Genomic DNA, 12,567 nt, shown 5'->3' with positions numbered 1-12,567 from the left:
AGTGGAGAAGAGCCACCAAATGTAATAATAACAATAACAGTGGTATTAAGCGCTTATTTTGCGCCAGACACCATACTAAGCGCAGAGGTGGATATGAGAAAATCGGATTGGTCACAGTCCCTATCCCAGTTGGGCTCACAGTCTTTTATCCCCATTTTACAGATATGGTAAGTGAAGCACAGAGAAGTTAAGTGACTTGAACATAGTAAGTGCTTAACAAACACCATTAGTTATTGTTCATTCATTCAATTGTATTTCTTGAGTGCTTATTGTGTGCAAAGCACTGTACTAAGCACTTGGGAAAGTACAATATAACAACAACAGACATATTGCCCAAAATGAGCTCACAGTCTAGAGGGGGAGATGGACATTAGTAGAAATAAATAAATAGATGAATTAATAAATAAATTGTTCTAATTACGATCATTATTATTAATGAATTACCAAGCCTTGGTAGAGTGCTATGCACAAAGTAGGTGCTCAACTGGTATTAAAAGTAGTTATAAGATTCATGTTTTTCAGTCTTACTTCAATCAATCAATCCATGGTATTTACTGAGCACTTACTGTATGCAGTGAACTATATTAAGCACTTGGGAGAGTACAGTGCAACAGAGTTGGTAGACACATTCCTTGCCCAAAAGGAGTTTATAGTCTAGAGGGGGAGACGGACATTAAAATAAATATATAATACTTATTATATATCATAAAAATATAAATAATGACACTGGTAGTGATAATACTGATAATGATTTCTATAAAAGCTAGTTTGAAAGGAAACCCCCCCCAAAATTCACTTTTCTGGAACAATCTCTTGGGAAAAGCGGTCTTCCTCATGGGATTTTTGCGTCCATTTACATTACACAGTCCAAGGAAATGAATTCGCTGTGCTCAATGAACTGCAGCACAATGTGTCTCTGGATTTTTAGAGATCATCAGAAAATTCAGTGTAGCCCAAATGAACAGAGTCCCATGGACTCAGATTCTGAACAAAATTAAGCTGGACTTAAAGAAACTGGGCTTCAAGAGAAGTACAGATTTTAAGAAATTGTACTAGTACATTGATCCTTACTCTCCATCATCAACATGAAACTATGAAGTGTAGGGAAAGCTGATAAGAAAAAGTATGTAAGTGAAAATGCTCAGCTGCTATCTAGCAGCCTTGAGAATTTATGACTGTGTGGGGGTCAGTTATAATGTCCTCGAACAGCAGCTTTCTTGACCGGTCACCCCGACTGTCCCTGCCCACTAACCTCTGCCCATCCCGTGGTCTAACCATTGGGAAAATAGCACGAAACTCTTCCATTCTCCTCAGGAATTCACATGAAAGCAGAATTCATCAGTCCGTGCTGCTTAGCGCAGAAAGCCTTTGTATGTGATTGTGGTCAAGGGTACAGGCACTTTAGAGAAAGAGGAAGGGAAGAAAAGGAAAGATTTCTATCTGATGGTGAAGAATGATGACCCAGTAGCAACTCTCAATATCCTTGGTAACGGAGACAAGGAGAGCCCTTCTAATTGAAACTCACAAGTAATCCAAATCCTCATCTGTGCCAATAATTTCAAACCTCTCCCCCACCACATTGTTTGATCCAGGGAGAAGTGGTGTTGCCTAGTGGAAAGAACATGGGATTTGGGAGTCAGAAAATCTGAGTCCTAGTCCCAGTTCTGCCATTTTCCTGCTGTGTGACTTTGGGCAAGCCACTTAATTTCTTAGTGCATAGTTTTCTCATCTGTAAAATGAAGACAAAATAGTTGTTCGCCCTCCTGCTTGGAATGTGAGATCTTAGTGGGACTGAGACTGTCTGATTCAATTATTTTGAATTTACCACTGTGCTTGGAACATAGTAGAAGATTAATAAATACCACCATTATTATAGGGGAGGCAGGCATTCATAGACAGTACACAAACTCTGTGCCAAGCACTCTACAAGGAGCTGGGGTAGATACAGTGCAATCAGATTATATGCAGTCCCTGTCCCAACTAGAGTTCACAGTGTAAGAAGGTGGGAAACAGGCATTTAATCCCCATTTTACAGAAGAGGAAACTGAGACAATGACAAATTAACCGGCCTCCCCAAGGTCACACAACAGACAAGGAGACAGATGTCCTGGACTCTCAAATCCCAGGCCCGAACTCTTCCCACTGGGCCCCTCTTGGGAAAAGCAGGGGTTCAACTGGCAACAACAATAAAGTGCTAAGGGTGGCTAATGAGTTGACCTGATCAGAGAGGTGAGGATTACTTGGGGAATGTCTAACTCTGTTGTATGGTATTTTCTGAAATGTTTGGCACGGTGCTCTGCACACCGTAATCTCTCAGTAAATACAACGGAGAGGTCCTTTGTATATTTCCTTTGCTATTTATTAAGCCCTTACTATGTGCCAAGGCATAGTTATTCAGGTTGGACACAGTCCCTATCCCAAGTAGGACTCGCAGTCTTAATCCCCATTTTACAGATGAGGGAACTGAGGCACAGAGAAGTTAAGTGACTTGCAGACACAAGTGGCAGAGCTGGGATTAGAACCCAGGTTCTTCTGACTCCCAGGCCCACTCTCTAATTACTAGACCATTTTGCTTGGCTTCTTACAAGGTCTGGGAAGGTGGTGAAAGGAAGTGGTTTGGCAGATTTAAAGAAAAGGGGAGGGCACAGTGGATCAGAGTCTAGCCAGTAGAGAGCAAGGTACAGCCAGAAAGCTTGGGAGGAGCCAAGAGTGATAGACTGCAGCGGGGGCCCAGTAGAAAGAGCACAGGCCTGGGAGTTGGAGAATTTGGGTTCTAATCCCCGTTCTGCCTCTTTCCTGTTGTGTGACTTTGGGCAAGTCATTTAACTTTTCAGGGCCTCGGTTCCCTCATCTCTAAAATGGGGATTCAATATCTTTTCTCCCTTCCACTTAGAATGCAAGCACCTGTGGGACAAAAACCATGTCTGACTGAATGGAGAGGTCCTTTGTATATTTCCTTTGCTATTTGTTAAGCGCTTACTATGTGCCAAGGCATAGTTAATCAGGTTGGACACAGTCCCTATCCCAAGTAGGGCTCGCAGTCTTAATCCCCATTTTACAGATGAGAGAACTGAGGCACAGAGAAATTAAGTGATTACCTTGTATCTACCCCAGCGCTTAGTATAGACCTTGGAATACAGTAAGTGCTTAACAAGTATTACCCTTATTAGTATCAATGAATCTAAGGGGGCTGGAAAAAATAGAAGGAGATAGCTGGTGGAGGGCCTTGAATCAATGAATGGGAGTCTCTGTTTAATACCAAGTCACAGACTTGGAGGTTTTTGATCAGCATTTTAGAGACAGATGATCTGAAGAGAAAACTGTAGGGCAGATGGAGGGAGAGACATCTATAAGAAGACTGAGGTCATTTCTAGCCAGGAGATGATAAAGGATAGGGGCCAGGGGTGGTATGAGTGGAGGGGAAGGGGAAAGATCTGGAAAAGATAATGGAGGAAAACAAATGCGAGAAGTGAAAGACAAGGAAGAGTAAAAGATGAACTCCAAAATGAGGAGCTTCTGCTTCAGGGAAGATGGTGGCGGTGGTGTCTGGGTGGTTACAGAATTTCCTACTTTCTAGGAAGAACAAAGCAGGTGTATCAAAAACTACTCCAATTCTGGCAACCGACTCTTCTCTGGCAAAAAAAATCCAAGGTTTCTCTGACTTGGGCACAAACAAGAGCAGGAAACAATCCTGTGGGAAGAGTTTGTCCCTGAGAAGGTTCTCTGTCGCTTGTCGGCCTTAATGTGGCATTCTTTGTCAAGTGGATCCTGACCATGGCCAGGGATCTCGCGCTGGCTACATGCCCTGGGCTTTCCAGGGCCTTAGGGGAAGAGGAGAAATAGGGGAATTCTCACCCTTCCAGTGAAACACCATCCTTCCCAGTAAAGCAGGCTTTTGTGGCTGGCAGCTCAGTCCAGGGGCCTAGTTGTTGATTTGTATTGTTTTGGAAACATCCTGGAGCCATGCTACTCCCAGGGCATCACGGCAGCTGCCCTCTCAGCACCCTAGCTGAGGGCACAAATAGTCAAACTAGCAATAAACACGAGGAGATGAAGAGTCATCTGGGCCCTGCCAAATGAGGGCAGTGGCAGAAGGTTTGGTACATTGATACTGTGAACACGTGACACAGAATCCAGTTGACACAAAATGTAAATCTGAAATCAAAACAAACTTGGAGAGGTCCTTTGGTGGAATCAATCTCCAACCACACTTTCTTTCACCATCCAAGTCAGATTCTCCAACATTCTCTCCGGGGTTGAAGTATATTAGCTCATCATGGGCAGGGAATGTACCTACCAACTCTGCTATATTGTATATTGTTCTCTCCTAAACACTTAGTACAGTGGTCTGAACACAGTGAGTGCTAGATAAATAGGAATAATTGATTGATTAGGCATCTCTGGAAGCTGCACATCCTGCCTCTAGTCTGGAACGCCCTCCCTCATACTGCGCAGACAGTGACTGTGCCCCTGCTTCAAAGCCTTATTGAAGGCACATCTCCTCCAAGAGACCTTCCTCTTCTGCCACTCCCTTCTGTGTCGCTGTGACTTTGTCCCTATATTCATCACCCCCTCCCAGCCCTAAAGGACTTATGTACATTTCTGTCACTTATGCATTTATATTAAGGTCTGTCTCCCCGTCTAGACAGTAAACTCATTATGGTCAGGGAATGTGTCTCTTTATTGTTGTACTGTACTCTCCCAAGCACCGAGTACAGTGCTCTGCCCACAGTAAGTGCTCAATAAATACGATTGACTGACTGAGACTCCATTTACTCTTTCTGGCTTATTGCATGATGCTGCAGAGGCTCTAAATTGCTTCCAGAGAGGGGCTGACCAGCCAGAGGACCCATACATTCGGGACATTCTATCGTATTTATTGAGCACTTAGTGTGTGCAGAGCACTGTATAACAACATAACAATAAACACATTCCCTGCCCACAGCAAGCTAGACAATGGGGCCATGCCTTGTCCTGTTTACCCAGAAAGCTCCTTAGGGAGAAGAGGCATAATTATCCCAAATTGGAAGCACAAGCCCCTCCTCTGTCCAGGAGAGAAGGCAGGCAAAGACGACTGCAGTCAGTGCCCTGGACTCCCCAAACGGAATCAGGCCAATCCCATCTGGGAAGAAGTGATCATCCATCCAGTTTTCTATGGGATTGTCCAGTTATCTCAGTCCAATATTTGCATTTTCATTGCCAACCCCCCCCGCCCCCCATCATGGAGTTCCCTGGCCCAGATGGGACATTTGGGTTGAGGGAGGTCTGGGTGGAGGAGCACAAAGGCTCTGGAGCAAATGGGAGGTCAGGTGACTTTGGAAAAATTCTCTCAGGTTTGGGTAGAACCAGTGAGGGGCAGCATGCCTAGTGGATTGAGCACGGGCCCAGCAGTCAGAAGGATCCGGGTTCCAATCCCAGCTCCACCACTTGCCTGCTGTGTGACCTGGGGCAAGTCACTTCACTTCTCTGGGCCTCAGGTACCTCATCTGGAAAATGGGGATTAAGACTTTGAGTCCCATGTGGGACATGGACTGTGTCCAAACTGATTACCTTGTATCTACACAGGATTTAGAACAGTGCCTGGCACATAATAAGCACTTCACAAATACCAAACCCTCCCCCCAACAAAAAAAACAAAAAAAAAAACTGAAAAGAAAACATGGTTAGATTTCTAGAAAACTGTAGCCATATAAGTCACCAAAATACCCTGAGTGCTGTTGTAAACCATGTGATGTCACAAGACACTTATTGATGTTTAATTCCTTTGAGTGCAGCCTGGCTTGGGAGTCAGAGGACAGGGTTTTTATCCCAGCTCTGCCATTTGTCTGAGTTGTGCCCGTGGGCAAGTCACTTAAGTTTTCTGAGCCTCACTTTCCTCATCAGGAAAATGTGGATAAGGGACCTGTTCTTATTTCCTCTTAGACTATGAGCCCACTGTGGGATGGGGACTGTATCCAACCTCCATTTTACTCTATCCCTGCTCTTGGTACAGTGGTTGTAACATACTAAGTGCTTAAATACCACGATTATCATTGTGATCATCATCAATCAATCAATCAATGGTATTTATTGAACGCTTACTATGTGCAGAGCGCTGAACTAAGCACTTGGGAGAGTACAAGTAGCACCATTGCCAGCCACTGTATGTGGGTGTGCCATTCTACACTGACCTAACCTAGTTATTTATTCTACATGTCCCTGGTCTCAAGAAGTTTGCAATCTAGAACTAAGTTGAATCCACTAGCACTTACTAGCTGTAAGGAGAGGTCCCAGAAAATGGCAGCACAGCTTCCAGATTCTCTCCCTCGTGACCCCTTGAACATTCATTCATTCAATAATATTCAGTGAGCGCTTACTGCATGCAGAACACTGTACTGAGCACTTGGGAGAGTACACTACAACAATAAACAGACACATTCCCCGCCCACAATGAGCTTACAGTCAAGAGGAGGGGAGACAAACATTAATATAAATAAGAAAATGACCAATATGTATGTAAGTGCTGGAGCACTAGGAGCGGGGAAGAACAAAGGAAGTAAGTCAGAGGGACATAGAAGGGAGTGGGAGAAGAGGAAAGGGGAGGCTTAGTCAGGGCAAGCCTCCTGGAGGAGATGTGCCTTCAATAAGGCTTTGATGGAAGGGAGAATAACTGTCTGTTGGATTTGAGGAGAGAAGGCTTTGCAGGCCAGAGGCAGAATGTGGGTGAGGGATCAGAGGCAAGATAGATGAGATGGAGGCACAGTGAGAAGGTTTGCATTAGAGGGGTGAAGTGTTAGGGTTGTAGTAGGAGAGTGGAGAGGTGAGGTAGGAAGGGGCAAGGTGAATGAGTGTTTTAAAGCCAATGGTGAGGAGTTTTTGTCTGAGTTGGAGATGGATGGGCAACCACTGGAGTTTTTTGAGGAGTGGGATGATATATCCTGAATGTTTTTGTAGAAAAAGGATCCGGGCAGCAGAATGAAGTAAGGACTGGAGTGGGGCGAGGCAGGAGGCTGGGAGGTCAGCAAGGAGACTGATGCAGTAATCCAGTCAGAATAGGATGAGTGCAACAGGATAGCAATTTGGATGGAGAGGAAAGGGCAGATTTTAGCAAAGTTGAGAATGTGGGACAATTAGAAGTTAATGATGGATTGAATATGTAGGTTGAATAAGAGAGAGGATTCAAGGATAATGCCAAGGTTGCGGGCTTTTGAGATAGGAAGGATGGTGGTGCCATCTACAATGATGGGAAAGTCACGGGGAGGTCAGAGTTTGGGTGGGAAGATAAGGAGTTCAGTTTTGTACATGTTAAGCCTGAGGTGACGAGGGGACATCCAAGCAGAGATGCCTTGAAGGCAGGAGGAAATGCGAGACTACAGAGAGGGAGAGAGATCAGGGCTGGAGATGTAGATTTGGGTATCATTCACCTAGAGGTGGTAGTTGAAGCCATGAGAGTGAATAAGTTCCCCAAGGGAGTTTGTGTAGATGAAGAATAGATGGGGACCCAGAACTGAACCTTGAGGGACCCCCACAGTTAGGGGGTGGAAGGCAGAGGAGGAGCCTGCAAAGGAGACTGAGAATGAACAGCCAGTGAGAAAAGAGGAGAACCAGGAGAGGACATTGTCAGTGAAGCTGAGCTTGGATAGCATTTCCAGGAGAAGGAGTTGGTCCACAGCATCAAAGGCAACTGAGAGGTAAAGGAGGATTAGGATGGAGTAGAGGCCATTGGATTTGGCAAGAAGGAGATCATTGAAGACCTTTGAGAGAGCAGTTTCTGTGGAGTGAAGGGGATGGAATCCAGATTGGAGGGGGTCAAGGAGAGAATTGAGGGAGAGGAATTTGAGACAGCGGGCGTAGACAACTTGCTCAAGGAGTTTGGAGAGGAATGGTAAGAGGGAATGGGGCTATAGTTAGAGGGAGCCATGGGTCAAAGGAGGGTTTGTTTAGGAGAGGAGAGACATGGTCATGTTTGAAAAGCAGTGGGGAAGAAGCCTTTGGAGAGTGAACAGTTGAAGATGGCTGTTAGGGAGGGAGATTAGAGGGGACAAGAGTTTTGATGTGGTGTGAAGGAATGGATTCGGATAGTAGGAATTTGAGCGGAGGCAGGAAATCTCCTCTAGAGATACTGCTGGCAAAGATGGGAGAGTTGAAGAGAAGGCAGGAGTGGGGAGGGATGGAGGAGGGGCAGGGGAGACTTTAGGGAGATCACGCTGATCATGTCAATTTTCTTAATAAAATAGGTGGCCAGGTCATTGGGGACAAGGGACAAGGGAGACGAGGGGAACAGGGGACCTGAGGAGGGAGTTAAATGTCTGAAACAACTGTTGAGGGTGATGTGCATGAGTGTCAATAAGGGTACAGCAATAATTTTGCCAGGCAGAGGAGAAGGCAGTATTAAAGCAAACAGGGATAAACTTGAAGTGGACAAAATCAGCCTGATATTTAGATTTCTCCCAGCAGCGCTCTGCAGCTCGTGCATAAGAGTGGAGGAGGCGGACTACAAAGCAGACTCTCCAGTATAAACCTGGGTGAACAGCCACCCACGTCGGGCAACTGTCATGCACACATACGTGCCATGCTTTGAGCAGATCCAGAAGCCCAACATCCCTGGATGAAAATCCCCTCAAAGCCTGGGAAGCACCAGGTTTGCTCTACAGGCAGCGCAAGTGGGAAGTCAGTCAGTCAATCATATTTATGGAGCGCTTACTGTGTGCAGAGCACTGTACTAAACATTTGGGAAAGAAATAAAGTCTTGTTTCCCCACTCCTCAAGAAACTCCAGTGGTTGCCCATCCACCTCCACTTCAAACAAAAACTTTTCACCTTTGGCTTTAAAGTACTGAATCACCTTACCCCTTTCTATCTCACCTTGCTACTTTCCTACTACAACCGAGCCCACACACTTCGCTCCTCTAATGCTAACCTTCTCACTGTGCTTCCATCTTGTATATCTCGCTGCTGACCCCTCACCCACATCCTACCTCTGGCCTGGAAGGCCCTCCCTCCTCATATCCGACAGATAATTGCTCTCCCCCACTTCAAAACCTGAGCACTCCTATCCCGACAGCACATCTGTATATACCTGTATATATCTGTAATTTATTTATTTATATCAACATCTGTCTCCCCCTCTAGACTGTGAGCTCATTATGCACAGGAATGTGTCTGTTTATTGTTATACTGTACTTTCCCAAGCACTTAGTACAGTGCCTTGCATACAGTATGCGCTCAATAAATATGATTTAACGAATGAATGAATAAACCGACACATTCCCTGCCCACAGCAAGGTCAGGCTAGACCGACCTGGCTCCGGGCCCAAATTTCCCTCTTCGCGGGGCTCTAAGTTGCTCTTCCTGCACACCAGCCCGTGACTGCCGGGCCGGTCTTGGTGCGCTTGGGACTTACGTGCCGTCTAATTTTTCCACCCCGAGGAAGTAGTTGAGGCTGTCAGACGTGTTTCGCAGGTTGAAGCACTTCTCGTCGATGACCTGCGCAGAGCTCTTGTCTGCCAGGTCTTTCTCAATCGCGTGCTGGGCGTCTCGGTTGTCTCTGGAAAAAATGACTTCTCAACATCAGTGCCGCTCCTGCGTTGGATTCTTTCACCCCCAGGGGCTGCAGAACATCTGAGAAGACCTTGTGGTGGTTACTTCCTTGACAGCTATTCTCATGCTTGAGGAGCAGGGGAAGTAGCTCTCATCCCTAACTTTGCCCTTTATAACCTTGACAGAGAGACAGTGTGGCTTAGAGGAAAGAGCACAGGCCTGGGAGTCAGAGAACCTGGGTTCTAATCCTGGCTCTGTCACATACCTGCTCTGTGATCTTGGGCAAGTTACTTCTCTGGGCCTCAGTTCCCTCATCTGGGAAATGGGGATTCAGTAGCTGTTCTCCCTCTTACTTAAACTGTGAACCCTTTGTGGGATCTGCTGATCTTCTATCTACCCCAGTATACACAGTAAGCACTTAACAAGTTTCATAATTATCATTCCCTTTAGTAACCTTTTAAGAACTGCTCATCTGGGAATTTATTCAAATGTCTCTTAAGCCTCTTGAAGTCATAATTTTAAAAAGAAGTGACATGGCCCAGTGGATAGAACATAGGCCTGGGAATCAGAAGGGTTCTAATCCTGGTTCTGCCACCTGTAATAATAATAATGTTGGTATTTGTTAGTTGCTTACTATGTGCCGAGCACTGTTCTAAGTGCTGGGGTAGACACAGGGGAATCAGGATGTCCCACGTGGGGCTCACCTGTCTGCACTGTGACCTTGGGCATGTCACTTCACTTCTCTGTGCCTCATTTCCCTCTTCTGTAAAATAGGGCTTAAGACTGGGGGGGCCCCATGTGGGACAGGGGCTCTGTCCAACCTGATTAACTTGAATCTACCCCAGTGCTTAGTACAGTGCCTGGCACATAGTAAGTATTTAACAAATACCATTAAAAAAGAAAATGTCATGTTTACCAACCCTGCTAGAGGAAGATGCCGTTCCTTTTGTTTGTTTTGAATCTACCTTCATGTCTAGGTACATAACCCATTGCTCTGGTGGTGTGGAATTTGGCAAACAACAATTGCACATTCGCCCTGTCCTCAGTCAGTCAATCATATTTTTTCAGCACACACTGAGTACAGAACACTGTAGTAAGTGCTTGGGAGAGTACAATACAACAATAAAAAGTCACATTCCCTGCCCATAATGAGCTTGCAATCTAGATGGGGAAACAGACATTAATATAAATACACAAATTACAATTATGGACATAAGTGCTATGGGGCTGGGAGCAAGTCAGGACAGTGCAGAAAGGAGTGGGAGAGAGGAAAGGAGGGCTTAGTGAGGGAAGGCCTCTTGGCAGAGAAGTGCCTTCAATAAGGCTTTGAAGTAGGGGGAGAGTAACTGTCTGTTGAAGATGAGGAGAGAAGACTTGCCAGGCCAGAGGCAGGACATGGGTGAGAGGTCAGTGACGAGATAGACGAGATCGAGGTAGAGTGAGTAGGTTGGCATTAGAGGAGTGAAGTGTGTGGGCTGGGTTGTAGTAGGAGAGTAGTGAGATGAGGTATAAGGTTACAGAGTGTTTGGGTGTTTTAAAGATGGTGGTGAGGAGTTTCTATTTGATGTGAAGGTGGATGGGCAACCACAGAGGGAAACATGGTCTGAATGTTTTCATAGAAAAATGGCCCAGGCAGCAGAGTGAAGTATGGACTGGGCAGAGTGAAACAGGAGGCAGGAGGTCAGCAAGCAGGCTAATACAGTAATCAAAGCAGGATAGGATAACTGAATGGGTTAACGTCCTCGAGGATCTGTTACATCCCCAATGCCCCTTCTCAACCTGAATCTTTTTCTCTCCTGGCTAGAATGCCATCCTCATCTTACAACGCAAAGACCTTATTTGCTCCTGGGGATCACAGCCTGAGAGCTGCAGTTCCCGCCTGGAAATTTCTGGGTACTTGGAGAGGAAGAGAGCTGGGAGAGATGGCGGCCCAAACTTCAGCTCAGCTCTTCCAACAGTCTGTTTTTGACCCTGCCCATTGTGGAATATATCCCCTTTGTTGTCCCTGTTTGGTCGCAGATCATGTTCCAAGCCAACCCGACAGTGCAGCCAACAAATCAAACTGAAGTCCTGTCAATAATGATAATATGATCTTTAATAAGACTTTTCTATGTGCCAAGCACTAGGCTGAGAACTGGGGTAGATGGAAGACAATCGTAACAGATGCTGTCTCGGTCCTACATGGTACTTACCAGCTAAGAGGGAGAGAGAATATGTTATCTACCCCACTAAAATGAAAATTCATGTCTATTCGTTTTTATTATTATTCATGTCTACTAATCATTATTATTATTGTTGTTATTGCTATCAATGCCTGTCTCCCCCTCTAGACAGTAAGCTCACTTTGGGGGCAGGGAATGTATCTGTTTATTGTTATACTGTACTCTGCCAAGCACTGAATGTAGTGCTGTGCACACAGTAAGCACTCAATAAATACCATTGATTTATTCAATAAACTGGTATTTTATCCTCATTTTACAGTTGAGGAAACTGAGGCACAGGAAAGTTACAGGATTTGCCTGCAAATTTCTTGTGGTCAAGGTATGCCTCTAACCGAATCTTTTATATTGAAGTCTACCAAGCACTTAATACGGTGTTCTGCACGTAGCAAGCGATCCCAAAATACCACTGATTGATTCACTGAATGGGTATTTTGTCCTCCTTTTACGAATAAGGAAACTGACGCAAGAGGAAGTTAAGGGCCTTCTCCCAGTGTCGCAGCGGGCCAGTGGCAGAACTGGGTTTAAAGAACCCAGGTCTTTGGCCTCCCAGTCCCATGCTCTTCCCATTAGGTCTCGCTGTCTCCAAACAGAGCTCTCCCTCAATCACTAGCAAGATTTTCTCCCGGATCCCTCTCTGGATAGCACCTGGAGAGTTCCCAGTACTCTACCAGTCTCGGCTATGGAAGGGAGAGTCAGGCAGAGGCATATCCAATCCATTTCTAGCTTGGGCAGTGGCTAGTGAGTGGAAGGCAATCTGCTACAAGTCAAAACTCAACTGTGCTGGGCAGTAGTGGCATGGGAGAGAGTTGAGGGAGGAGACCTAAGTT

The 12,567-nt window shown here is 45.5% G+C and overlaps 1 protein-coding gene and 1 non-coding gene across 2 annotated transcripts in view; one reads left to right on the top strand and one right to left on the bottom strand.

The window, feature by feature from the left end:
* The window catches only part of TEKT5 (tektin 5), a 67,098-nt gene that overhangs the window by 41,674 nt on the left and 12,857 nt on the right, over positions 1 to 12,567 (bottom strand). Inside the window, exon 4 of the mRNA XM_001505502.4 lies at positions 9,382 to 9,525. Coding sequence (XP_001505552.2) covers positions 9,382 to 9,525 — 144 coding nt within the window. The remainder of the gene's footprint in view (positions 1 to 9,381; positions 9,526 to 12,567) is intronic.
* On the top strand, positions 12,368 to 12,505 carry LOC114809631. Its single transcript, XR_003757407.1, has one exon. It is a non-coding gene; the product is annotated as a small nucleolar RNA SNORA7 (small nucleolar RNA).

This window comes from Ornithorhynchus anatinus, chromosome 2, assembly GCF_004115215.2.
Source record: "Ornithorhynchus anatinus isolate Pmale09 chromosome 2, mOrnAna1.pri.v4, whole genome shotgun sequence".
Classification (NCBI taxonomy): domain Eukaryota; kingdom Metazoa; phylum Chordata; class Mammalia; order Monotremata; family Ornithorhynchidae; genus Ornithorhynchus; species Ornithorhynchus anatinus.
The sequence above is the reverse complement of the archived record's forward strand: the minus strand, read 5'-3'. Positions and strand labels throughout refer to the sequence as shown.